General features: G+C 45.1%; 1 protein-coding gene across 1 annotated transcript in view; it reads left to right on the plus strand.

Annotated features, from left to right (window-relative positions):
* COL26A1 (collagen type XXVI alpha 1 chain) overlaps positions 1-26,204 on the plus strand; it is a 133,327-nt gene that overhangs the window by 97,492 nt on the left and 9,631 nt on the right. The window contains exons 7-13 of the mRNA XM_065732225.1: positions 9,194-9,347; positions 11,967-12,011; positions 15,231-15,347; positions 16,723-16,875; positions 21,610-21,702; positions 23,069-23,130; positions 25,553-25,615. Of these exons, the coding sequence (XP_065588297.1) occupies positions 9,194-9,347; positions 11,967-12,011; positions 15,231-15,347; positions 16,723-16,875; positions 21,610-21,702; positions 23,069-23,130; positions 25,553-25,615 (687 nt within the window). The remainder of the gene's footprint in view (positions 1-9,193; positions 9,348-11,966; positions 12,012-15,230; positions 15,348-16,722; positions 16,876-21,609; positions 21,703-23,068; positions 23,131-25,552; positions 25,616-26,204) is intronic.

A 26,204-nucleotide genomic window follows, 5' to 3' on the forward strand; every position in this document is an offset into this window, starting at 1 on the left:
CACAAGAGAAATATGCTGATTCACATTTTTTTCCAGGTTAATTTAAGTTCATTTTGATCTACACAGCAGTGCAGTGACCTCAGTTGTTGTAATTCAGTAATTGCTAGCGTGGTAAAAAAAGGTGCTTATGTTCAGTTTTTACAGTTCATGTTCCTACTCTGGATTGTGAAGAAGGATCCCTATTTCGCATCGAGTGATGCTCAATAAAGCAGTATTGTCTTGATATCGTGTCTTAATATGCCTTTGGTGAAAATATCTACAGGATAGCTGTGGGATAGCTGTTCCCTAGAAGCTCTTGGTCCTGAAGGGATGTGGAAATGTGTCTTATTGGATATGAGAAAATACAGAACTCCTTTGCCCTGCACGGGTTGTGGTTGGAGTACCCTGTGTGGGAAACCTTGAGATAATCTCTGGGTTATTTATGACAATCCCAAATCAACAGGGAGTCTGCATTCCAGTGATGTGAGGGGGCACTTGCGCTGAAGAGTGTAAATCAGAAGAGGTCACCCATGAGTGGCTTTGCTGCTTTTGTCCTTTTGAATTTCAACCCAGCGTGACCTCAGCTCATGGGGCTCAGGGAATGGCCATAAGGAGGAACAGCCACCTCAGTGGAGCTTCAAACAGGTCTGGCCATGGTGTAAGGATATGCAAAATGCAAGTTTGTCTCCAGTGGCTGTGAAGAGTAAGGGTATCCTAACCAAGCTAAATAACCACGGAAGAACTGACTGCAAGTCTGCTGTTTCTTCTTTCGTCCCTTCTCTTCTGCAGGCCCCTACAGCTGTCCCCCTAAGAGTGGGGAAGTAACCAGAAGTGCTCTCATCTCTTTTTATTACAAGGATGAGTTGGTTCATCCAACTTGTAAGATCAGCGTCCAAATGAGGTAATAAAAGTAACGCTCTGATTTTTGTAATATGAGAGTTGGATTAGAAAGTGAGAGGCAACAAAACAGAGTGGAAAATGACTCAGTAGGGATTGGTGCTTGCATTGCTCTTGGGGAGGAGAAGAGACTGAGACGTGGCTGAACTGTGGGGCAGAACAGATGTACCTCGTGCCCTCCTTAGTGCTGCTGTAGGTTGTCCTCGTGGCTGTATGAGATGTTTCTATGTAACAAGAAGTAAAGGGAGCTGAATCTGGATCCATCCTTATCTCCCTGTTTTGACTTACCCTGCCGTCAGCCTGGGATGGATTTGGCCCTTTCCATTTGCTTGCTACCACAGCCCTTGGGTGCCAGAGGTTTGAAAGTTTAGCTGATGGTTTTGAGCTTGACACCTACGTGGTGCAGGAATGTATGTCAGGGAAGATGGTGGAGAGGCTGGAGTTGAGAATAGGAAAGTGTGCAGGGATGAATAAAAACTACCCCCTCTGCTATGATATGCCAAACTTTATTTTTCTCCTGTTACATCTGGCCTGCTATGACTACAGCATCCTGCACCCCACTTTTAAATTAAAAGCTTCTCCTTATGCCACTGTGCTTTCCTAGAGCACAGCCCTTCCTTTCTGGTGTTCCTGGGACCGGGTCTAAGCCCAGACAGACTGTGCTGAAGCTCAAAACTGCTGCAACATCAGAAGAGACCAGAGCTGCTGCCCACCTCCTGCAGTGCTAGCAGGAGAGCAGGCAGCTGCCTAAAGCTTTCTGTTCAGTTGGTTCTCCACAGCCCCATTTCTTTTAAATGAACTGCACCACGGAGTTATGGGCAGTGGGATATTAATCCCAGCTTTTGGTTGGAGCTTGAGTGCAGCATTTGATCTGAGTTGATATAAGCCAGTCTTATCTCCTGACACCGCTTTTGGGAAGTTCATGGCATTTCACTTACAGCTTTAATGCAGGGAGATAACATTACATATCTAGTGTCTGATTGATTCATTGTGTGATTGATAAATGACATGCATATTTTTTGCATGAAAACAGTCCTTGTAATGTGATTCCCTACGCAGGAGTTTCTGAAGGGTTTTAAAGAAAATCTTTGTACTGTTTGGAGGTTCGATCAATACATTGCTATTTATATGAAATCACTCCATTTATGTAGAACAGATTACTACACAGCACCTTCACTACCCATGTCTTTTGATTACGAAGCACCATTCCTTGGAGTTGTACTACAGTTGTTTTCTATCTGCCTGCTCTTCCAAGCAGATGTCTGTGGTGTTTTATGGGGCTGTCCTTTCCTTCTCTGATAGACATTTCAATAATCCCCTGCTGAAATATTTGGAAAACAGAAAATGTTTTGAGGTACTGTATTGTGGCTGAGGGACTCAAGGGGTGATGCCCCAGTGGTTCAGCTGTGAGGCTGAGTGGACAGTAATGGTTGCCTGATATTTCAAGGACCTTTGTAGATATTCCATGTTATGTATTTGATTGCCACTAGCAGTTATTTTCCTTCTCTTCTGAACAGGGAGGTGGTTTAGAGCATCTCTGAGGTTTCCTGATGACCTGTGCAGAATCTGTTCTTCTGGTTCCAGCAAAGAACTGAATTTAACGAGGCTATTTTTGCAGGTAGCTTTATCTAGAAGCAAGAACAAACTGAACTGGATCCCTGCAAAATGTTTAACTGTATTCAGTTAGTGTTACAGCATCCCTAAGAATGGAACTTGAAAAGTGACTTTTAAGGAGAGATGGTGTAACAAAATTTGGTGGGTAAACTGAATTCTGTACGTAAGGTCTTCATCTGAACTGCACATTTTTCTGACCAGCAATACTGCTTAGCAGGTACAGGCCTTCCACTGACGTGAGCATGCCTCTGTCTTTCAGAATGACAGTTAAAATCCTTCCATTCTCAACCCTAATAATCTTTGGATCTTATTTCTTATCACTGTTGGATAGAAGGAGAAATCTGTCCCCCGAGACTGTTACATATGTTTGACAAATGCTGTAAATAATTTGCCAGATCTACAGAAACACTTAAAAGACCTCCCGCTCCACCACTCCATCCTGCCAAGTGTTTTAGTTAAAAGTTTGGCATTTTTAGTCAAATATATTTAATATTTTCATAAAATAACTATGAACAATTCTATTTTCCTTTAACATGCAGCTTAATTTGCCAAGCAAACCCTCTGTCTGCAATAGGAAGTGCTTTTGGTGTGTTTACTGCCTGGGAATATTAAGTTGGCAAGCTTTGGTTTTAAGAGAGGTACTCTCGTGTACAAAAAGTAGGTAATAGCAAGGGAGGTACACGAGGAGCCTATGGGATGTATGTACTCAGTCTCTTCACTGCATGTTTGGGCACAGGATTAAACTTCCACTTAGCTCTCAGAAGTTCTGGTAGAGCTCCACAAGGGAAACAGGATCCAAGAAGTGACTTGGGGTCCTTTTTCCTGACCAGGAAAGGACCAAGCCACTCATTTTTTCAGCTTTGCTGCTCTATTCCTGCAGCTCCTCATCCAGAGCCCAGTGCAGGAGAGGAGCACAGAAGGCATCTCAGCCGACTGGAGCTGATGGGAACGTCTCGACCAGAGCTGAGTGCTTCTCACCTGATGGGAACCAGAGCTGATCTCAAAGCCATTGCTGGGAACAGATGTTACTTTCTCAGGACTGACTTCATCTCAGGCTGGCCTGGTTCCATGTCCATAGAACTGCTACATCCCCAGCAGGTGACGAGCAATAAATTGGGCAGAGAGTAATGATGTGATTTTGAGAGTGGAAGGTTACAGCTCCGGTTTATTTTTATCAGGTGTTTTAAAGTAATGGTGGGGAGTCTGATTTCACTCTGAGCTCCTTTGTGCAATTCACTCTGCAGCGAGCTCTTAGCACGGCATTGTGAGGACTGCTGGACCCTTTCCACATCCAGCATCTTTCCCTGGCTCTAAAACACAGGGGTGCCAGGGCTTTACAGCAACAAATCTCTGATCTGTAGCAAGAGCTGGTGAGGCATTGGAGCGGGCTGCTCAGGGAGGTGGTGGGGTCACCATCCCTGGAGGTTTTCAAGGAAGGGATAGATGTAGCACTAATGCGATCACGTGTGGGTCCATGGTTGGACTAGATAATCTTAGTGGTCTTTCCAACCTTAATGATTCTATGATTCTAAGTTCCTCAAGTGCCTCTGAGTGCAGTGTCACAGTGAGGGAATGCCAGTCCTACCTTGCTACTGCTCTCAGGCAAAGCCCTGATGGTCTGGTGATCTGCTGAACTTTGCCTGGACTTCCTCTAGTAGGTCAGCCCATGCTTTTGTGCTTCCTCTGTGTCTCCCTCACAGAAGATGTCTGCTGATGAAACAGTCACTTTTTGCCACCTCTTTTTTGGGGGAATCCTGTAGAACTGTACAAAGAAACCATGTACCTTTGCAGAAGGAGTGTGGGCTGCATTACCTACAGATTGGCAGAAGCCTTTTTTTATTTTTTATTTTTTTATCTTTCATGCAATAGCTGATGACATAAACTTTACCTTTTGGTCTACATGTCTAAAATGACATCAGCTATTGCTCCCAATTGTAGTTTATCATTTATGAAGGCAACTCCATTCACTAATTATCTTGTCTCCTTTGGCTGTAGCCTCTAAGATGCTGTAAAGATGAAGTCATCCAGACTCACTGGGTACTCAGTCCATCAGACTGTAGTGGACACTTGCTGGATGTCTTTTGGCTTTTGAAACCAAACAACTGTGACTGTATTGGAGCCTTGTGTTCACAGGTCTCGTAATACTACGAGAGATACCATTCACCATCAAATTTTGTAAAGCTCCCTGTTTAGCTCTGTGCCTGGATGAGTGATTAAAAACTCCTTGCATTTTGCCAAATAATTTGCTAGAAAGAAGTTATGCAATTACCGTTATTAATCAGCTCGTGTCTATACGAGATCAAGGGAATCGTATTTTACACTGGAATTTTTAGCTGATGAGCTAGATTCATGCAGTTTCTTTCCCTCTTTTTCAGAAAGGAATGGAGGGGAGTTCATTCTGTTGATGCTTCAAGAGAGCAAATATCCCCTGTTTCTTTATTAATAATATCCATCTGGATTGTGTTGAATGATCCCCTACATTTCCATGGGTTTTTATCCAAAGAAAAACATTCTGAGCCCTGTTGTATCCATCTTGAAGTCTCTGGGAGCCCGGCTGTTCTTCCCTTGTTTCTAGCACCTACTAGTTACAGGACGTCAGGAATGTGAGCAGAGGGCAGATGATGGGAGGAGGCTGTTTTTGTGAAATCTTCTTTTGATGTGTGCAAACAACCAAAATAGGGCTCTTGAAAGCCACTGTAAGCCAAAAAAAATCCTATGACACTGACCATCTCAAGAAGATGAAAACCTTCCTCCCATTTCCATTGTCCCCAGGCTGAGCTTTTGATCTGACGCAAGAAATGTGGTATGTGTCTGAAGTTCAGAAAGTTTATGCTGGCAAAAGGAAAAGGGGAGCCGGCCTGAGCGAGCTGGGACTGAGCTTCAGGCATGGAGTGCTGACGTCCTGCCGAGGGCCCTGACACGAGCAAGCCATGCCAAGGAGAGCCAGACCTCATGCCACGGGAGGACAGCGAGCTCCAGGAGCCACTGAGATGAGCCTAGGGGCTGGTGGGACCTGCACAGACCTCACAGCCATCAACCCTGTCCCTGGCATGGCCTGCAGGTGCTGTCAGGACTGCTCCTGCTGCAGTGCTGGCAGCAGGCAGACCCAGTGCTCCTGTCCTCCCAGCCCGGCTCAGCCGAGCAGGAGGTGGGGTCTGGAAGGCAGAGGCAAGTCCTGCTGATGGTGGGACCTCCCCTGCCAGAGGCTCTGGTTCAGCACATCCATTTGGGCTCCAGTTTGACTTTTTGCTTCAGTACGTGCAAAAAGACAAAAGCCTGAGTGCTGTGCTGCCTCCAGGCCATCCTTCCCCTTGTGCAATGCAGTGCAAGTTGGGAGGAAAGGTCTGCACGCATCGAGCAGCGATCTGCCCTCCAGGTGCTGCCCTTTGCACCATCTCTGTGCCTTCTGCTTGGCTGTGTGAGGGATGTGATCCGTCGCATCAACGCGTTTTCTTTATGTGGGCTGAGTGCGCTGCTTTCTGCTCCTTTATTTTCCCCACAGCCTTTGTTGTGGGTGGTGATGAGAGAGAGGTGGGCACTGTGGGCAGTGGGCATTCCCACCCTTCCCTCCATGCCACCCTCCTGTCTCCCTCAACCGTATTGACTGGGAAATGCACAGTCTTTAACACATTGCACATTTTGCTCATTTGCCTTCTGGCCGTGTGCCCCTGTGGTATCATTTTCCGGCAGTTTATTCAGAGGGCTAGAGACTTTCTATTTTTGTTTAATGAAAGTGGGAACTCTCTCTGAGTCCCTTGACTAGGGCAGTGGCAGCTTTAAGAAAAACAGAACGTGACAAAGAATAGATGAACGTGTCCAGTGCTCTCGCGAGGACCTGGTTTGTGCTGCGTGCTGTGCTAGCTCACAGAAGGATGCTCCTCGCCGAGAGAAGTGTGTGTGCACTTTGTGAACGTGACTGAATCCCTCGTGCTTTCCCTCCTTCACTTTGGCTCTCTGGATCTCACGGATGTGAAAGCTCTCCTCTTTCTCTTTTACATCTCTTGGATACGTTTTCAGACCGAATCATAAAAACTACATTTTCTCAGAAATTTCAAATCCTGAGACTTCCCAACCTCTGTCATTTTGTGCCCTGGGAAAATAAGCTTGTTACCATGGCTCGAGCCCTGGTGACCACGAAGTACACTCAGCCAATCTATAAAAGCACACACTAGATTATTCCGTGCATGCCTTTAAATCCTTTTCAGTGTTTATCAGCAATGCACTCATTTAAAACATGTTTTTTTAATGAAAAGGATACCGTTGCCACTGCTTAGTGTTGATTATGTGGTAACATGCTTTTATTATCACCCATAAAAATGATTTGGAGCCATTCCCGCAGCCAGGCTGTGCTAGCTGTGCGCACACTGCCCCAGGGCTGCAACCCCTGCAGTTTGATTATTGCTCTCCTCTCTGATTATTGCTGCCATGGATTTACTGTCGCCTCATCCTGCAGCACACCTGAGTCATGGCAGAGCAGTGCCCAAGGCAGCCTGTCATCCTCTTGCCTTAGCAGGAGCATCCAAACCCCAGCCTGGCTCTGCTCCCTATAGTTCACCACCACAAGGATTGGTTTTGCCTCTAGTGCTGAGTCTGCTTTGGCAATGTTATCCAGGTATTTTGCTGGGGAAGCAAGAGGATAATATAACAGTATAAACTGATTCAGAGAATGCCTTCAATGCTCACTCGAGCCGCACGTCAATGGGAATTGAGCCCGATGGTGGCAAGGCACATGGCTTGAGTGTTTGTTGAACTGAAGGCGTATTTCCTTCAGCCTGACAAATTACAGGGCAGGAGCACAGAAGTGTATGAGTTGTACGGAACCAATTCCTTTCTCGCCTGGCATCAGAGAAGCTGTTGGATAGAAGCAGGGCTCACGGTGGCCTGATTCCTTTGTGCTTTTTTATTACTATTAAAGTCAGGCTATGGACCCAGGAACAGTGCAACAAAGGAGGAGTTTCCCTTGTTTGCAGCAGCTGAGGTTCAGTTCCCCTGCACTTAAGCTAGCTCCCAGTTTAATTAGTTTCTGATTCAGTCCTTTCAGGCCAGTGCATTCTGCAGGAAGTTCATCATTTCTGGCATTGCTGTAATTCTGGCTCTCACCAGGCCTTGTAATAAATAAGTGATAAACCCCATAATAATTGCAAGTTAAAAACAAATGAGTGGAGCCAAGTCACTCTCATTTATAATTGCAGTGTGACTTCATTATGTAAAGACAAATGCAGCATGTAAAAACTGAAACTTCTAGGGATTTAGTGGAAAGTTTGAGCTGGATTCTCTTTCATTTCCCCTACCCATAAGTCAGTATTGGGTTCAGTGGTTTCCAAACAGGAGGAACTGGTGCTATAACAAATCAGTGATGTACTCCTCAAATTGTTTTCTGGTGTAGAGTTTGCTGGGGCTGCTGAGTGCTTGGATCAAAACTCTTGTTCTGAGAACCTCAGCCCTGCTCCTGCCCAGTGGGCACCCTGTGTCACTCCTGGGCTTCTCCAGGTGAGTGCAGGGCTGTGGCTGCATCCCAAGCACAGTGCCTTGGCTGCCCTATGGGGCGAGCAGCTCTGCCCTTGGCTTTTCTGAGCAGCTTCTGCCTAGCAAGTAGGGTAAAACTCATGTGCAATGAAGCACAGAGGCTTGGCTGTCCTTGCTTAGTGGTTTGGAAAGCAGGGGGAAGGAGCATTTAGATTGAAACAGAAAAAAATATTATATAAAAATATCTTTATGAAAATTCTAACTAAAAATGTTGATTACATTGCAGTGACCATTCCCTCAAGCTTTGCTTTAACAGGGTTTGTCAGCGGGCAGTGTCCATCTGGATCCTCCATCCCTCCACCTCTCCTGGATATTCAGGGACATGTGGGCACCGTGGTGATGGGTTGACAGTTGGACTAGTAATGGTCTTTTCAAACCTTTATGATTCTGTGATGTTTAAGCTTCTTGCAGTTCCGTGTGGGCCACCAGTGGAGGGGAGGCACAGCCAGAATCATACAGGACAAACAGGATCACTTGGCCAAGGAGCTTAGGTTGTGAATGGCCCAAACAGCTCAGGGATGCACAGTGAGATGGGGATTTATCTGAAGGTGGTGTGTTTACAAAGTATAGGAGCAGCTATGAGCTTTAATAGTACTCTGCCACTGCTATGCAGAGCTTTTTGAGGAAACTGCCTCTTTTTTTCATTTGCTTCAAAATTAAAATACTTCAGCTTTTTAAAAGCTTCGTATTCTCTCTCATCCCTAATTAAATAAGCTTTTGTCATTTGACTTGCAGCCAGTAGTTGTCCCAGTCACTGCAGTCTGTCACCTGGGACATCCCACAGCCCTCTGCATGGTATTGGCTCTCAGTTCTAACCTGATTTCAGCCTAGCAGTGAAAAGCTGTGTCCTCACTCCAGTTCTGCTCCCTGGTTCCTGTTCCTCACTAGGGAGAAGTCTCATTGAGGTTAATGTCTGCAGGCAGCAAAGCTCTCTATGGAGAGGGCATGCAGCACTGCACTGCACCCTCCTGCAAGAAAACATAGCTGATTTCCAAGCTAATTACTGCTTCTTTCCAGAAAACCAGGAAAGCGTCAACGCCAACCCCCCTGTGGTCTGTGCTGCAGTTATCCACAGCTCCTCCTGGCAAGGAGAGCAGTTTCAAGACTTCTGCGGATTGAGATTGTGTATGAAACCATCCCAGTGACCATGTCTGCCTTCCCTGTGTCCCCTGTCCAGATCCTTCTGCTCGAAGCTGCGGAGCGAAGCCCACCACTGGAAAACAACCTGCCCATCACCGGGACCACGGCCACCTGGTACGACGACTTGCTGCCAGATGCCTTTCCCCTGCTAAATCCTGGGAGTGTCCTGAGGAAAACGGTGGGACCTGTTGGTAAGCATGGCCTGCTCTCCATTGAATCCCTCTGTCTGCACATATGGTACCTGTAGGGTATCTTACAAACACAAAAGGCCGTGCCAAGCTGACTTAGCACTGAGAGCTTCTCTGGAAGGAAGGGGGCTAAGGTTTTCAGATGGGCAACTCTTTATTTGCTTGTAGATATGTTTGCTGATGCTGCGGGGTGAGTGTGGGGCAGGCAGCCTTGCTGCAGGAGGCTCCCTGTTTGCTTTGCACCCTCGGAGGGGACACTGGGGTTGGCTGCAAGTGCTCGCTGCAAGGTGGGATTATTCTCAGCAGTAGATGCAGTTTGAGAGCTTAGCCTTGGTATTAGGGTCAGAAACAGCTTTATTTAACTCCAGAGCCATAGTTCCTCCAAAACAGGGGTTGTTCATTCTAAAGGTATAATGTTGTCTGTGTCTGAGTGGATCTGCAGACCTGGATAGCTTGAAACATTCCTGAGGAAACTCCAGAGTGCCATCACACTGGGATGCCAGGGGACCATCAGTGCTGCCCTATTGAGCTAAATGTGGCAGTTCCCCATCGGGAGTGGTGTGGGGAGGTAGAGGACTACAGCAGGGGTAATTCTTGGTTTTATTAGGAGAAACAACTTTCCCATGAATATCAGCATCAGTTGCACTCTGCATTATATTTTTTAAATTTACCATAAACACAATGGGCTGTTTTATGATCCCTCTTGTGGCATGAAAAAAAAATACACTTACAAGAAATTCCCTCCGAGGCCACTTGGCTAGACAGATCACTCCGCATTGAGTTTCCTTGACTTTAGCATTCTCAATTCAGGCTCCCCGCTCTCTGCTTCCAAAGCCCTGTCTGTCAGTTGCTTCTCTTGCTCCCAAAGCAGTTCTTTATGCTCTGTAGGGCCTACTTTCCTTTTTTTCCTTCCTTTTTTTTTTCCCCTTTATTTTGTCAGAGCAGTTTATTATGGCAGCCTTTCACGACTGCAGCAGACTTGGAGCAACCAACATAGACCAGATGTCGTCCATGCTTATAATTTGACAGGATGCCACAACATGGAGGGAGGTTCACTAACAATATGTTCTGCAAAGTATTTTCAGAACCACACTGACAGCTGCCAGGAACTGAATTAAAGCAGTTTCCCCCAGTGTTCGTTATGTGCTCGTTCTGCTTTCTCCATGTCATTTATTTTTGCTGTTGTTGTATCTCTGCACCTGCACTTTGTTGTGCTAAAGTGATTCTAGCAAATGTACAGACAGCTCTGTCCCTTCCACTCAGTGTCTTCTACTCTCTGTGGCTCTGTACTCATGATAATCTGCTCAGCAAGGAGCAACGAGTGCTGCTCTCCCAGACATTTGGCAGTGCTGTTAAGTAGAACACCCTCTTGTAGCACTTGCATCAGGTTGACTCCATGGCCAAGTATCAGCACCCTCCACCCACCAGTAACTCCAAGAGTTAGCAAGAGAGCATCTCCCAGAAGAGGATGTTGTTGTCTGAGGTATACACGAGTGCTTGGTGTCATCAGCTGGACTCCCATGCTGGATGTACAGCTGCCTGCGTGCAACCAGGTGTAGTTTTTACTCGTTGTCACCCTTTTATTTTTCTAACCTTGATTTATTTAACCTAGTGTGGAAAAACAACTCTAGCATAATAACTGGCAGTCAGGCATGCATTGGGCCATTTCAGGTCAGCACAATGTCTTTCAGCAATTAGAAGTAATCAGTTAAGTTGCTTATTGACATGTGATTGCCTCCTCAATGCTTCAGCTGAGCTCTGCATGCTTTGCTAAGGAGCTTTGGGGACATTTCATGGATCAGGGTTCACACTTGGCTTCCTTCCCTCCCCACATCAGTTTGCATCTACAATTCAAAGCCAGCCAAGAAATGCACTGTGGGTTTGGGTGAAATGTAGGGAATTTGATGCAGTTGGTTTAGGACTGTGGGGACTGCCCGTTTTGTGTGATTTCAACACGGTTCTGTGACTTGTTGCTTAAAGTTAGCTCCAGGTTCCCTTGCAGCAATTGCAGACCTCAGGAGATCTTTCAACAAGTGTCATCGTGGATTAGGTATAAGTCAAACCCGAGTTCCCTGTGTGATTTGAGGCTGAGAAAAGCCAAAACTCTGTCCCTCCCATTGCCTTCCTCAGAGCTTTTGTGACATACTGCCTACTCTGCCCTGCATCTACTCTTTCAGCCAAAGTAAATCCACATCCCAGCTTGCAGGCTGCCAAGTTTCTAAAGCTGATGGACTAAAGGCAGGATGTTGGTACCTAACACAGAGATGGGTGATATGGACTGGATGCTTTGAGCAGTGGAAGTGTTTTTGGATGACCTTACAGCTCTGAATTGGCTGATGCCTCTCCAAGTTGAGGTCCAGGAAAACTTGCTACTGGTCGTTAGGGTGGCTGTTTCTTTTGTGAGTGGCAGGGCTGGGAATAGACAGTCATTTAAAAGCAATCAGAGCTGTTGAGACAGCTGCACCGTTGGCCTTCCTGATCAGCTTGTTAATCAACAGGATACATTTTACTGAGAATTAAGAAAATATATATACTCTAGCTAAGCCAGTTGGCAGCAAGAGACCTAATTTTTCTTTTCTTTTTTTCTTTTATTTTCTTTTTAACCCTGACTATTATAATTAGAGCCTAAAGGACACAGGGGTGCAGAGGAGCAGCTAATAACACAGGGTAAGTGAATGGTTTCTCCTATTTCCTCTTTTAAAGCACAAAATGTTGCTGTGCCCAGAACCTGTATGTGGTATTTCCCCCCCCAAAAAAAAAAAAAAAACAAACAGGAAGGTCCTGTGGCCATGAGTCCTCAGCAATTCAGAGCCTCACATAGAGGCTGGATTTCCTCTTTGGGTTGTATTTGATCACGGGAGGCAAAACATCAGGTTTATTATCTCTGGGATGTTCCGTTCCCCCAGCACACGAAGGATGGAAAGTGCTGCCCACAGGAGAGGCACTGAAGGACACATGGCTAGAGCAAATGAGGCACATGCTGAGTGATGGGAGAGCACACCATCATTACTTGGGTGATGTGGCATGCCAGGGGCACGGAGAGCTGCTGGCAATGATCAGGGCATTGATTTGGTGCACTGAGTACACAGAATAACGCACTCCTGTCTGCATAGAGACCTTGGGGAGGAAAGGGAGCAGGTGTTGTGTTGTGGGCTAATGAGAGGAAGAAATGCCAGGAAGAAAATCGTGCCCTCTGCCTGTCTGATTTGGTCTCTAGCAGGAGGATGCTCATCCTCTACCTGTTTTAATTTTTTTTTTTTACTGAGGGTTTTTCGTTCATATATTTCAAGAAATGAATGTTTTCCAGAGGCTTTAGCTTCTAAAAGCAGTGTCATTGCAGCAGATTCAGAAATGCCAGCTGAAGATTTGGCCTGTTTGTGTTTCCTCCCTCCCCCCACTTTTTCCCTGAATCCTTCCCTCTTTCTTCTCCCTTTTGCACTTGTCTCTTTTGTGCTGGTAACACCATTTGTCACCAGTATGAGCATTTGCCTGACACATTACCCAGTGCTGCTTCCCCCAGCCTTTCCTTCAGCACTTTCCTCCTTCAGGGAAGTAAATGCCAGCTTCTTTAAAGCTCTGCTGCTGCAGCACAATTGAGGATGCTAGCAGCAAATGATTGCTCTTGGTCTGCAGAAGTTCATAGGATTGATTTATAAAGATTGAACTGAAGAATTGAGGTCGACTTCTACGAATGAGGAAATGTTTTGACCTGTGCTCAGCAGCATGGTGTGTTATGTTTGCAAACACTGTTTCTGCTGTTCCCTCTGTGCTGAGAAAAATTTTCTGCAGTAAAGGTGTGATGGGGGGAGTGGTCTGGTAGCATGGAAGAAGATCACCTGCCTCAGCTTGCCTATTGCAGCACCCACTGTGCCTGATGGGATTTCAGCCTCCATCCATTGAAGGTGCCCTCCTTTCTATTCATAGAAAAATCTGCAGCTTGCATCCTGTGGGTAAGCAAATTGATCCAAATGAAAATCTTACCTTAATTCTTGCTTCAGCACTCAAATTAAATTAGACCTTCACTAATGACTGAGTAAAACAAAAGTGCAGTCATACACTCCCATGCAAAACTATTGAAAATCTCATTTCTTTAGATTGTCAGGATTAGAGATGGGTGGATTTCATTTTTGAGCGAAGGATATTTTGGACATCTTTCCAGAATGGCCAAAAAGAAGAAAAGAAGAGGAATCTTTCAAGGGGGTGTAGTACTGGGGATTACTGCTTTGCTCTGAGAAACACACACAGTTTGGATTAATGTCTGTAGGGAAACATGTTTTTGTGTCTCAAGTGGGAAGCTGCAAATCCCCGAGCCTGGTGCTTTAGAGCATAGCCTGATTCCCTTTGGGGCCAGCGTGGAGGTGCTGCCTGGCCCACTTGTTTCTTTTCTTCCTTCTCTCCATGTCCATCCATTCCTCTCCACTCCCTGCCCACCACAGGTTCTCCTGCCACTGGTCTCAATAAGTCCAGAACTTTTCCTCGTAGAAGGGACGGGAAAAGACGGTGCCTAAAAATGAATCAAATCTATGCTCTGCTGGATTGTTCTTGAATGTAAAATATAGGTAGAGACTTGAAGTCTGAATGTGCTGAACCTTGAACTCAGCCAGATCTTCCTCTGGCTTTGTAGCATGTCTGCTGCTGCTTTCAAAAGCTCTTCAGTAGCCTGGAAACCAGGAACCCGTGACTCTGTCAGTTATTGCCTTTATTGTAACTATTAACCACTTAATCTGAGCAGACAGAGTAACTCTCCTACCTCTCTAAGGAATTAAAGGCTTTACTAATGTTTGCAGAGTATTCATATATATCTTTCCATAGAAGTTATGACCTTCGTGAGCAAAAGACACAGTGTTTTTCTGAAAAAATACTGTGCACTTGCCAGTTGTTGTTGTTATTTTGGTGTTCTAAAGGAAGCAACATTAAGATTTTATTTAGAAATAGTCACTTTCAGATTATGAATGCTGCCTGCATCTTCCTTAGGCTTATGTAGGCTTATCTACTTAGACTGAGTAGAGATGCCAAGGGGCTGTAATTACTGCATAACTGGTATTTCCAGGTGGGCTTCCTCAGCATCCTACCCACTGATATAAATTAACAACATCTTGTTACTTCAGAATGTGGGTGTATTCATTTCACTTAGGGGTGAAACACCATGGGACACTCATTAGATAAATGAAAACAGGAGAGAACAAGGAAACATTTCTGACACGGTGGCTCTGGGTGGCATGTGGATGCCATCCAGAGCAAGTGGGAGACAGGGCTTGATTTGCTTTTGCAGATATCACAGGATGGGCTGGGTTGGAAGGACCTTAAAGATCATCCAGTTCCAACTCCCCTGGCCTGGTTGCACCCTGCCAGCTCAGGCTGCCCAGGGCCCCATCCAACCTGACCTTGGGCACCTTCAGGTGTGGGGTGCCCACAGCTCTCTGGACAGCCTGTTCCATATATTTTATGTGTTATTTATTTTATGTATTGTGATACATGGAGACTATCATGGAGCTGATGTGCCTGTCTGGATGAGGCTATCAAAGAAGGGCACGAGGGAGCAGCCAGAGCCTGCCCAGAGCTGTTCAGACCTTGACATGGGGCAGCTGTGCTCAGGTTGGCTCTGAGCAGCATGTCCCAGCTGAGGAGCACATCCTGCTGACTGCTGCAGGTGGGGATGGGGATGCACGTGGTTCTTCGAAGACTGGTAGGAGAAGTGGGGAAGCAAGATCCAGTTTGGCTCTTCTCCCCTATGCAGGCTCTTGTGACCAGTACCACCCTGTCTGTGCTACCCACACAAAGTTGCATTTCTCCCCCTTGCAGAGTTCCTCTCTGCTGGTTTCTGGGTTGCTAAAGATCTCAGTAGTGCCTTAATCTCTAACTCATATCCTCCCTGTATATTTTCAGGACTGCCAGGACAAGTTGGTCCTCCGGGCCCAGTTGGACCAACTGGTCTTCCAGGACCACCGGGACCGAAAGGCGAGAAGGGACAGCCAGGGGAGAGGGGCCCAGCAGGGCCACCAGGTGAGTCCCAGAACATGACAGGAGACATTTCACGTTGTGCAAATTGTCTGTGCAGACAGATCATAGGAGACTGAGACACACGGTGTTGAGATTTTAGTTTGTATTCAATCCATTCCTCGAAGTCCCCTGAGCACAGAACTCAGCCAGCAGCCCTTGGAGCAGGAACCAGCTGCATGGAGAGCAATGGTGGTCCCTGGGATTTCCTATGGAGCTGGGGGGAACGTGTTCCAGAAAGCAGAACAGCAGGATGATATTTTCCCATCCTGCTCAGGAGCTATGAAAACCAGTCTCCAATCTGTCAGCCTTTGGAAAAGAGCATTTTCTGCTCAACCCTCTCACTGTGTGCCTGTTTTAACTGCCTTTTTTCTCCATCATTTGTGTCAAGCTGTCAGATGCCAGAATGTCAAACTAATGATGCCATTGTGTGCTAAGGGAAAAGGTTATGAGGCCACTCATTCACAGTGCACTCCATTCCTGAGCTCAGAGACTTTCTGCATCCCCTAAATCTTTTGATGAAGGCGATACTACACGATAGGTGCCAGACCTCAGCCTCTGTGCTTTGTATGCATTTGAAAGGCTGTGCCTTGTAAATCTGAGCTCAGGAAAGGTTTAAAACTTGGAGAGTGCCTTAAAATGTGAGAGTGGCTCTGAACGCTTTTTTTGGCATTTTCTGGCAAACTGTCAATGGCTTTTCTTGCCAAAGATGTGTCTGCCTTTCAGTTTCTCTATTTGCAACAGGAGCTTTCCAGCCCCAGAGGAAGCAGCACTGCTGCTGGTCTGGTGGTTTCTGTTGCTATTTCTGTGCTTTTGTGGTGGTGAGGTGACATACAGGTGTACCTGGAGGGGAAGAGGAAGAGCAGGAGCTGTGCTTGCTTTCAAGCTGCCTTTAGTTTCTTGCTCAGTTTCAGGGGAAAAGGTTGTTTTCTTTTGTACTTTCTGAGCTTTGTAGCACTTTTGAGCCAAGTAAGGCCATTTGCTTTTCATAGGGAGAACCCAAAGGCAATTGGCTTCCCAATTTTCAATTTTTTTTCCCCGATTCCCACAATTGTAGTTCAGGGCAGAAATTCTCTGTTTACCAGGAGAGGAAGAATATGCTGTGATATTCCCAGACCATGGTAAGACCTGCTGAGAGAGGATCAGTTGTTAAACAGAAATAATTTGAGACCAAATTGCCATCCCTTTATCTTATTTCTCTGCATGCTTTCCATCACATCTGACAATGGTAAGTATTTTCAGGTAGCATTTCTCTTCTGTCCTTGAGGCATTATTGCTATCTAGACTCTTCTTTCCAGGAAAGAATGGACTTCCTACTACTTTTTACAGCCATTAGCACATCTTCAAGTGCACTAACAGATCCTGTCCTGCCTCTGCACAGGACTGCTGGGACCTCAAGGACCAAGAGGACTTCCAGGAGAAACTGGGATTCCAGGTCCCCCCGGTCCTCCAGGGCCACCTGCCACCCCGAGCCTCCCTCTTACCTTCCAGCAAGGGGTTCTCTACTCCCTCCAGCCCACAGCTGAAAAAGAAAGTAAGTCTCTTTCTCTGTTCCCATTTTTTTTCTCTGGTACATCAGCAGAATGGACAGCCCCAGAACAGCTCACTTCTTCTTCCCACCTTTCCTGTTGTGCTCTACCAGGGCTCTGCCTTCTCTGGCAGCTGCAAGGTGAGCTGCCTCTTGGAAGTCCCTGTACAAAATAAAACATGGGTAAAGAAATACAGCATGTCTGGCCAGTTATGCGCTGGTGCAACGAAACTGCATGGTTGTGTGATCTCATGGTGCTGCTGTTGCAGTATCACAGGGCTCAGGGATATTCAGAAATGAGCAACTACTATGTGCTTGCATCTCTGAAATTATATAACATAACGAGGACATCTGTTCGATGCAGCTCTTTTCCTGCCCCTGCAGACATGTCTCCCCACCTGTGTTTTTGGCACATCATCCCATATCCATGCAAAACACAGAACTGTGGACTCAAAAGCACAGACCAAGACTGTAATTTATTCCTTCCCTGTGGCTGGAGGGTCAAGGTTTCTTTGAACTAAAGATATTTTTATTTTTACTTTAAAGATATATTTAAAGATATATTTGTGCATGGCAAGAAAAGCCTTTCTTGGAAAGGCACGTCATGCACTCTTATCTGGGCAGTCATATTCAGGCTTGATTGGATTTCTTCCGGTCTGGTCTTGTGTTGCTGGCATCTAATAATGATAAAGCAGAACTCAGACATATCTTTGCTTGGTGTGTAAACCCCTGGAGCCCCAGCTCTGCTGGTCTCCCATCTCCACTCCCCCAGACTTCAGCTGTGCCTTTTCCCCAGCTTTTCTGCTCATGTGCAGCTTCAAAGTGCAGTTGTATTTCTTACAGCCAGAGATTAGTAAATCTCCCTGTCTCTGATGGCTTTCTAGAGCTTTCCTTTTCCTTCCACCCACTCCCCTCTCCGGACTCCTTTTCCTGAAAGTGAACAGATGTAGTTTTAATTTGGAAAGAACTTTAACAGCTCTATTTTATATTCAGTTACTTAAAGCATATGGACAAGATTACATTAATTGAGGTTCAGTGCTAAGGTTTTTCACAAAATGCAGATTGGCTGCTGCATTCCTGAGTCTTCTAACAAGGAAGGTTCTGCGTTCAGCCTTTTATTCCAGTAGATCTTGGAGGGTGGTTTTGCTACTGCCACAGCCCCCTTTCTCCAGCCACCCTTTAATTTAACTCTTGCAAGATAACGGATGTGCTTAAAAGCTTGCAAAGACATAGATTGCAGGGCTTCCCTGCTGATGTGTGAGAAGAGTAAACACTGTATTGTCCCAAAATAGGAAGAAGATAAACAAGTGGATAAATATCCATATTAATTCAGCCACCACTGTACAGCAGCAGGTTCCCACATGGGTTTGAGGTTCATAAGTAAATGATGTCTGCTGCATCATGGGGCAGCCCTGTGCTTTTCCTACCTGTGGTGGATTTCTTGGTGCAGAAGGAGTTACCAGGGCACTTATCTCAGCAATGTATGCTGCTTCATTTATCTACTCTTGGGAGAACTAAGCAGCTGATGTAGTCTGGAGGTTTCCAAATGAAGACCTAATCCTGTATGGAATTAAAATTCTGCAGTTGCAGAGATTGGCACTGGTAAAGCTGACAGGCTCTCTCTCCTACATTTGTAACTCAGGTCATGTAAGAAGTGGAAAGCTCTGTACTCCCTGGAGTTTTCTTTAGTAAAGGACTGATTAAATAACCGAGTGTTACCTGCTAACTGTTGCTTGGATAGAGCAGGCAGCACAGGCCTTTCCCCTTGCACAGCTTTATCTCAAACCTCATGTCTGAAACATCCAGGAATGGTGCTCTGCCCCACTCACATGTCCTGGGGTCCCCTCTGCCCCTCCTTTAGCTTTTGGCAGTAGGTGAGTGAGCCAGGCAGTGCCAGCTCCTGCATACTGTCCACTCACCAAAACTCAGGAGTTAGAAGTGTGCAGCAGGGCTGTCTGCTGGGGGCACATCATTCAACCAGTTCCTTTCAGGGCTTAGGGTTAGGGTTCTGCAGTGTTCTGTGGAGATGAAATTTCCTCTGGGTATGTACAGCAAAGACTGCATTAGACAAGTGGAACAAGCTGGCTTTGTTGGTGTACTGAATTGGATATGTAAGCCCAAAATCTATACAAGTTCTGTTGTTTAAAAGAAAAAAAAATCTCAGTACTGGTCTGCCAGTATAAGTCATCTTCATGGTCACGGTAAAGTTATGCAATACTGAGACCATTTTCTTACAAAATGTAATGTTTTCCTTACGTGCTGGCTGATTTTGCCTACCACAGGTTGGTGGAAAGCTGATCCTCAACAGCCAATAAAGCTTAGCCTTGCAAATCCTGCATAGGTTTTCCTTCTCTTTTTATTTTTTTTTCCTTTTTAATGGAGCACAGCTGAAAACGATAAACACAAGATTCCAGCTGCTGACAGCAGAGGGAAGCATATTCCTGGTAATGGGCGTGTGGACCCACGGAGATGTGAGAAAGCTGTATTGGATTATTATTAATACTGCAGTGTTTGGTTCCGCCTGAACACGGTTAATGCGTGTGCCTTTATTAATCACAATAAGTTCCTGTTGGCAATGTTTATCAGTAGGCAGAAGCCAAAAATGGGGAGACGTTTTCTCACAGTTTCACAGTGTGGTGGTAAAGAAATTGGTCCCAGTTGTCTCCCTCCGGATCAGGTAGCAGAAAAAAATTAGGACAGGATTACTTCATTTCCATCCTGTCTCAACAAATCAAGCTTATAAAGGGGGAATTTATCCCTTAGTCAGAAACATGAGATACAAGCCAGAAGCCAGACTGCCCTGCCCCTCTGCTGGGGCTGCTGCTGCAGCATTGCTTTCCTTCTCTGCCACTTACGAATGCATGCATCAGGTATGTGGTGTAGAGTCAGCTCAGTGTTAGAACTGAGACATTGCTCTCTTCTGTGTCACTGTTACCAAACCACCCTTCATAAGTAACTCTGAGTCCAGTGGGTCTAACGTCAGGGTGGGTGGATTTGTGGGTATAACTCCATCACTGTAATAACGTACCACTTAGCAGGAATTTTTTCTAACCTTCTTCCTGGTTTACCTCCAGCAGTAATTAAATCCCAGTTCATTTGTAGCTTATCCTCTCCTCCTCTCAGTGGATGCACATTTCATTTTGTTGGCCACTTGTTCTTTAAAAATGAAAGACTGCAATTGCTCTTTGATGCTCATTTCTCAATCTCATCTTACTCCCAAGCCATGATGGATTTTGACATGGTCAAATAAAACTCAAATTAATTGGATTACACACTTCACTTGGATACCTTCCCTTCTGAACATAAAAACAGTCTCAGCTGTTTTGTTTCAGGGCTGTGAAGAAGGGAAGATGGATGGGTCTGGAAACAATAGTCAAAGAAATACCTGTTTACATTCAGGCTTTAAGCTCGAAATGTGGTTCTCAGAGGGACCTGGGTTAGATCTTGTGCTGCTCTGCTGCCAGGAAGGCATTGCAGACGTACTGTCGTCCCTGGCAGTTAAGAAGGTCTCACAATTTCCCTTGGAGATGCTTTCAAACAAGGACACTGAATGTTTTCTCTGTTGTTGCCAGTGCTCTAGAAGTTGAAAAGGCTTCGTGATGTGTCTGATAATGTTTCTAGAGATTTCACCGTACGTTGTTTTGTCAGGATCCTGCAGAGTGAACAAACATCCTTCCCATCTGCCTGGTATTATTTGATATTCTCATCAGGAGAGCCGTGAGCTACTTGCACTATTTTACACCTGCAAAAAGCTCCCTAGAATTTCAGCATAACAAATTAAAGGGATGGGTGAGAGGGAACACCAGTGTGTTTGAGGTTGTGGGCTGGACGACCTGGGCTTTCTACATTTCAGTGGCCTCCAGATGTGGAAAATATGGACTTCTCATAGGGTTGACTAAGAGTGAAGATCTCCAGGCATGATCAGGAGACCTGCAGCACTGGTCAGGGGAACGGACTGTGAATCTTCATAGAATCAGGACATGGTTCCCTCCCTTGCTTCGTGTTATCTCCTTTCCTTGATTTGTGTTATTGGTGTCTTTGCCAGTTGTGGTATTTCTGCACCTTGGTTTCCACACTGTCAAGTAGCATTGTGGGATGCTCAGGTGAGAGGTACCCCACTGGCATGCTACAGTGCAGGTCTGCAGGGAACAGAGTTATTGATTGTGGTTTTGGTGTTGCAAAAAATAAACAGGGGTTTTTATTTCATACGTAGTTGTATTTTTTTTCTCTTCAGTTACCAGCTGAGGTGGTAAGCCCAGTGGTTCAAAGGTGGGAGCAGCTACAGGCTGACAAGCTTTACTCCTAATGGGAAACAATTAAGAAAGATGTGCAGAAGCACAGGTTACTCCAGTTTCTGCTAATGCCTTCCCTGCTCTGTGACCATCTCCACCTGTTCCCCAGACCTGCACAAGCTGGCTAGTTGAATTCCTAAAATAATTATTCCTGTACAGTGCAGAGTTACATTTAAACTGCTTCAGCATTTCAAAGATAATACAGTATGAGTGTGCAGGAACACCAGTTTTTGGACAGAAAGGACAATGCTTCGGGGGTTAGAAGAGGTGGGATGAAATCTGGGGGATATACAGCCTGTGATCTTGGATTGCTCCTGGAGTCGAGGCACTGCATCCAGAGCACTGCCTGTCCTTCACCAGCAATGGGCACCAGAGGATTCTGGAGAGAAGACCTGGGACTGGACAGCTTTTTCTTCAGGGGCACTGACTGTTCTGCTTTTTAACACAGATGGAGAACCCCAGTTGGCCTCCACCGTCATAGATACCATCATGGCTGGCCTGCCAGGACCACGGGGAGCCCCGGGCCCTGTAGGACCCCCAGGTAATGCACTTAGTTGAGCTGCAAAGCTGTAATGCTGGGGAAGAGGAGCAAAAGAATCTGAGGGAGAGTGGAAGTGTGCTGTGGGATGTCTGCATGTGGTCCTCAGTGGAAAGAGCCGTGGGTCCAGGAGTGGGCAGGATGGCAAGAAGTAACCAGGAATTGAAGAGTGTCTTTTAAGAATGGGTTGTCCCATGAATTCCTCTGTCTGAGCAGAGCTGCTCTCACTGCTGGTGCAGTCCTGTCTAGTTGCTGTAGAGCTCTACTGAGCAGGATGTGGACAGCTGTTCTCAGTGATATCTCTGCAGACTTCGAAGCTGGTTTGAGCTACTCCAGATTTGCACCAGTATAATGAGATCAGAATCTAGGAGCAAAATTCAGTGGCAAATCTGTTTCTCAGTGCTGATAGGTGGCTTAAATGATAATATTCCTGCAAACATCAGCATTTCCCCTTATGATGCATATTTAGGAGTGAATTCCCACCAGTTGCAGAATTTTCCTTTCGTTATGAGGGCCTTTAATTTATCTTTCAGTTCCTTTATTCTCTGACTTAAGCGTTTGTATGGTGCATTAATGATTGAGGTTAATTCAGCTGTACTTTGTATATCATGTCTGCATTGTTTCATCTCAAGGGTTGTGACAACCAAAGCAGAGAGGAGTATTACTAAATTCAGACTAAGCAAATATCCTGTCTCTCATTTCCAGGTACAATTTAACAGCCGCAGTCGGGATATAATTATTTTTCCAAAAGTAATGAATTTGTTCTGTGACTGTAAAGCAATTTGGCCTGTTCAGGCAGTGTTTAACATGTCCTGAAAGCAGCCTCTTCAGTGATACAGACTTAAAAAGAATTTTTTTGCTACTGGAGTGAGCCTGCAAAGAACGAAAGAGTGCTTTGCCAATAGTTGGCTTCTCATTCTGGCTGCATCCAACCTCTGTCTCCTTAGTGTTCATCAGCACCAGAGACAGACTCATGTAGGCTTGCAGACTTCCCTAGCCACCTACAGGACTTCATTTCAAAAATATCAGTCTGCTCTGATGTTTCATGGACCTAGCTTAAGATTTCTTCAGAGCTGTTATTTTAAACAATGGAAATGCAGCATCTTGCTGGCATCCTTCCTGCCTGTTTTCACCTCTTTTTCCTCCTAGAGCTTTAAGATCTTCCCTAGGGCATAAGGATACGTGATATTAGGATATGGGTGTCCAAGAATCCAATGCATGATGTAGTACTTATATGCTCTATTCCTGGGATCAGTGACTGGCTCTCACCCATTGAGAGATGGGGTACAATAAAAGGAAGTGCATATGTTTAGAATCTAAGATCCTTCTAAGTCTCCTTAAAATTGTCTCAATTAATGATTCCTACCAGGACCACCAGGTGCATCGGGACCCAAAGGACCCCCAGGACCTATTGGAGTCCCTGGATCACAAGTGAGGGTTTTCCTGCTTTGGGCTGGGAGGCAGAGTTGGGGGGTGGGTGCAAAGCATCTCCTTATTGCAAAAAGAGGAGGATTACTTAATAGGTCTTAGATATGATGCTAAGTTCTTCATGAAATTCTGTGATTTTAATACCCGTTTTTCATACTGAACTGAAGTTAAAATGGTTATACTTTTCATTTTTTCCCTCAGTCATAACAGCACATCTTGCTATTACTGTGTCAAAACATTTCACCATAGCCTGGGTTGATGCAAAGGATTTGATGTGGGCTTTACTAACACTGTGATTGAAAAATACTGCATTTCCTGTGGAACACTTGAAAGAGTAGAAATGTGTTACTGAGAATTCGCCAGTTCACCGAGGTGAATTCCTTCATCCTCATTTATTGGAAATAGCACTTTCCATTCAATGTATACATCACAAATTCCAATCAGTTTGATTGATTTGACATTGATACCAAAATTGTGGAGGGGGGTATAATTACAGAGTGTTGTAAACTCACTCAAAAGGATTTATTATGCTGGAAGGGCAAAGAAGTCATATGCATGAAAAAAAAACTTGAAGGAGTGGAGGTGGTGATGAATAATGAGTGCCCGAAGTGCTCCAGGTGATGGTTGGCTGATACAATGGGACTCCAGTTTGGGAAGAGTGTTTCTTACTGTAGTGGTAAACCAGTGACATCAAATATTTCAATATTAGGAATCTTATGTGACTAAAGAGATAGAAGTGACTGAAGAGAACAGAAAAGAGGGAAAGGTTAAGTCATTCAGACAATGGATGTAACTTAGATCTTGATATGACAGGTTTGGGAATGTTAGAAATTAGAGAAAGGAGACTTCTGCTATGTATTTATTAATCACTTTGAAGAAGCAATGAGAGCAGGTTAGTGAAATTTTGCCAGTGTAGCAGAATCATTTCAATTAGTGAATGCTCTGGAGAGCAGTGAGAAACTCCAGATAGATATGAACACAGTGGGAAATTTGGCAGCAAAATGACAGTTGCAGTTTAACGTGATTAAATATAAGGTAATTCACAATTCATAAATAGGTTCTTTAATAGAGTCTGGCTTTTTCACATGCAGCACACATTATAAATTTTTTATTTTTAACAACACTCTTGTTTAGTTCAGTGTTCTTGAGTGTCCCTGTGCAAACATGCACTGAAATCGAACGTTGAGAGCTGTCAAGCACAGAGGTCAACTGTGGACACCTGAGTTTTGTTCACGCTGCTTTTTGATGCAAGGCCAAGCCTGGGCTGTGCCCTACCTCCTTTGCCAGCCCTAGTTAACCTATCTCACACTTGAACTTCTGTATCTTTTGTGGGTCTGGGGGTGATGCAGCTAACTGCCAGCCTGTGCAGGCTGGTGGTGAGCTGGTTGGACTGGTGGCAGGCAAGGAGCAACGCGTTAATGGTGAGCAGTGCTGCCAAACTGGGAGAGTGCTTCTCCTTTAGTCCCTCAAAACACTAAAACTGGGGGAGTGTTCCTCCTGCAGTCCCTTGAAACACTGAAGCTTGACCTTGTTGAGCCACTAAAGCACAGATTGAGCTTCCTGGCAGCTATGCTGCGGAGTCCATTTCTCTGAATGCTGAGAGGTGGTGGTTCCTGGGGGCTGTTGTTAAACAAGTCAGCTACCTGGAGTAAAGCTGGGGTTCCTTGTGCTGCGGACTCCAAGGAGATATCCAAGTCATCTGAGGTAGAAAAAAGGATCTTGCATATGGTCATGTGGGGCTGACATGCTGAATATAAACAGTCAATATTGCTCCCATCCCACCTGGATTTTAACTGTGGCTTCACTGGGTGGGCAATTTAAGAATTTGGATCAATTTTTGCAAAGCAGTTCAATTAGTAGAAGTCTGGAGACAATGCCCTTTATAACTGCTGGTGACATGCTTTATAGATTTACTCGACCCAGGGAGCAAAATTATTAGTAGAGATTGGGCTTAATTTGAAAATTGTTTATTAGGGTGAGTGAATCGCTTCAAAATAATTTCCACTGCACAATCCAATTAATTTTCAGGTATGTATGCCTACTCATGCCACCCACTGAGGCAATTATGAAGAGAGGGGAAAGCAGTGGGGACTTTTAGACTAACCATACCATCTATGTGTTAATTTCTTCTCAGTCACCGAGAATAAGAACTATCCTGTCACACTGACCCTTTGTAAGATGTTATATCGGTAGCATTGAGTTCATTAAAAGACCTAAAGAGAGGGATATGTAGAAAATATAGGGCTCAAGATATCTGCAAAAAGAGCTTTCATTGTTGTTGCTTGAGGGCAAATAAGAATCCAACCCAATCACTTAATGGTATAAGGTTTACAGGGGTTGGGGACCACTGGGAAATGTATTGGCTATATCTTCATAGTGGATGCACAACAGAAAGTGATTTCTTCTTGTCCTGCATCTCTTTCAGGGTTTACCAGGCTCTCCGGGACAACCTGGGCCCAAAGGTTCCAAAGGAGACCGAGGAGAGAGGGTAAGGTTTTATGCACACAGAGGGATTCCCAGCAAGATCTGGGGGAATGCCTTAGAAATTTATACAGGTCTTCCAGATTCCATGGGACTGCAGCCATGACCAATTTTAAATGCAGAATTTCTCTTTTGCAAAAAAAAAGAAAAAAAAAGGAACAAGGTGATGATTTCTTGAACAGATAAAACAGAATGACCTGCACAGAGTCTGGTGTTCCCTAAAGAGATACAGGTAATAAATACCTGGAATGTTAAACCTGGCAGAGGCCAGCCCTCTTCAGCCGACCAAAGCTCTTTCATGTGGACTGTTTTAGATATTCTGACTTCTTCCATCTGTGATGGTTACGCAGTAAAAGCTCATCAGACTCCTCCTGAACCAAAGTTGTTCCCCAGGTCAAGTGATGCTCTTTATTCATTTAGAAACTTTGCTATACTTCACTCCTCAATGGGCTATGGCAAGTGATAATAACTGCAGCAAGAAGGGCTCCTTGAATATTATTTCCAAACAGGCAATATTTAGGAAATAAATGAGAAAAATCTAGCAAGGATATATCCATGTCAGATCCCCACCCCAGCATTTAAGAAAGGGGTTCACA

This window comes from Cyrtonyx montezumae, unplaced genomic scaffold (genome assembly GCF_038088225.1).
Source record: "Cyrtonyx montezumae isolate F1298 unplaced genomic scaffold, pur_monq_1.0 scaffold_15, whole genome shotgun sequence".
Taxonomy (NCBI): domain Eukaryota; kingdom Metazoa; phylum Chordata; class Aves; order Galliformes; family Odontophoridae; genus Cyrtonyx; species Cyrtonyx montezumae.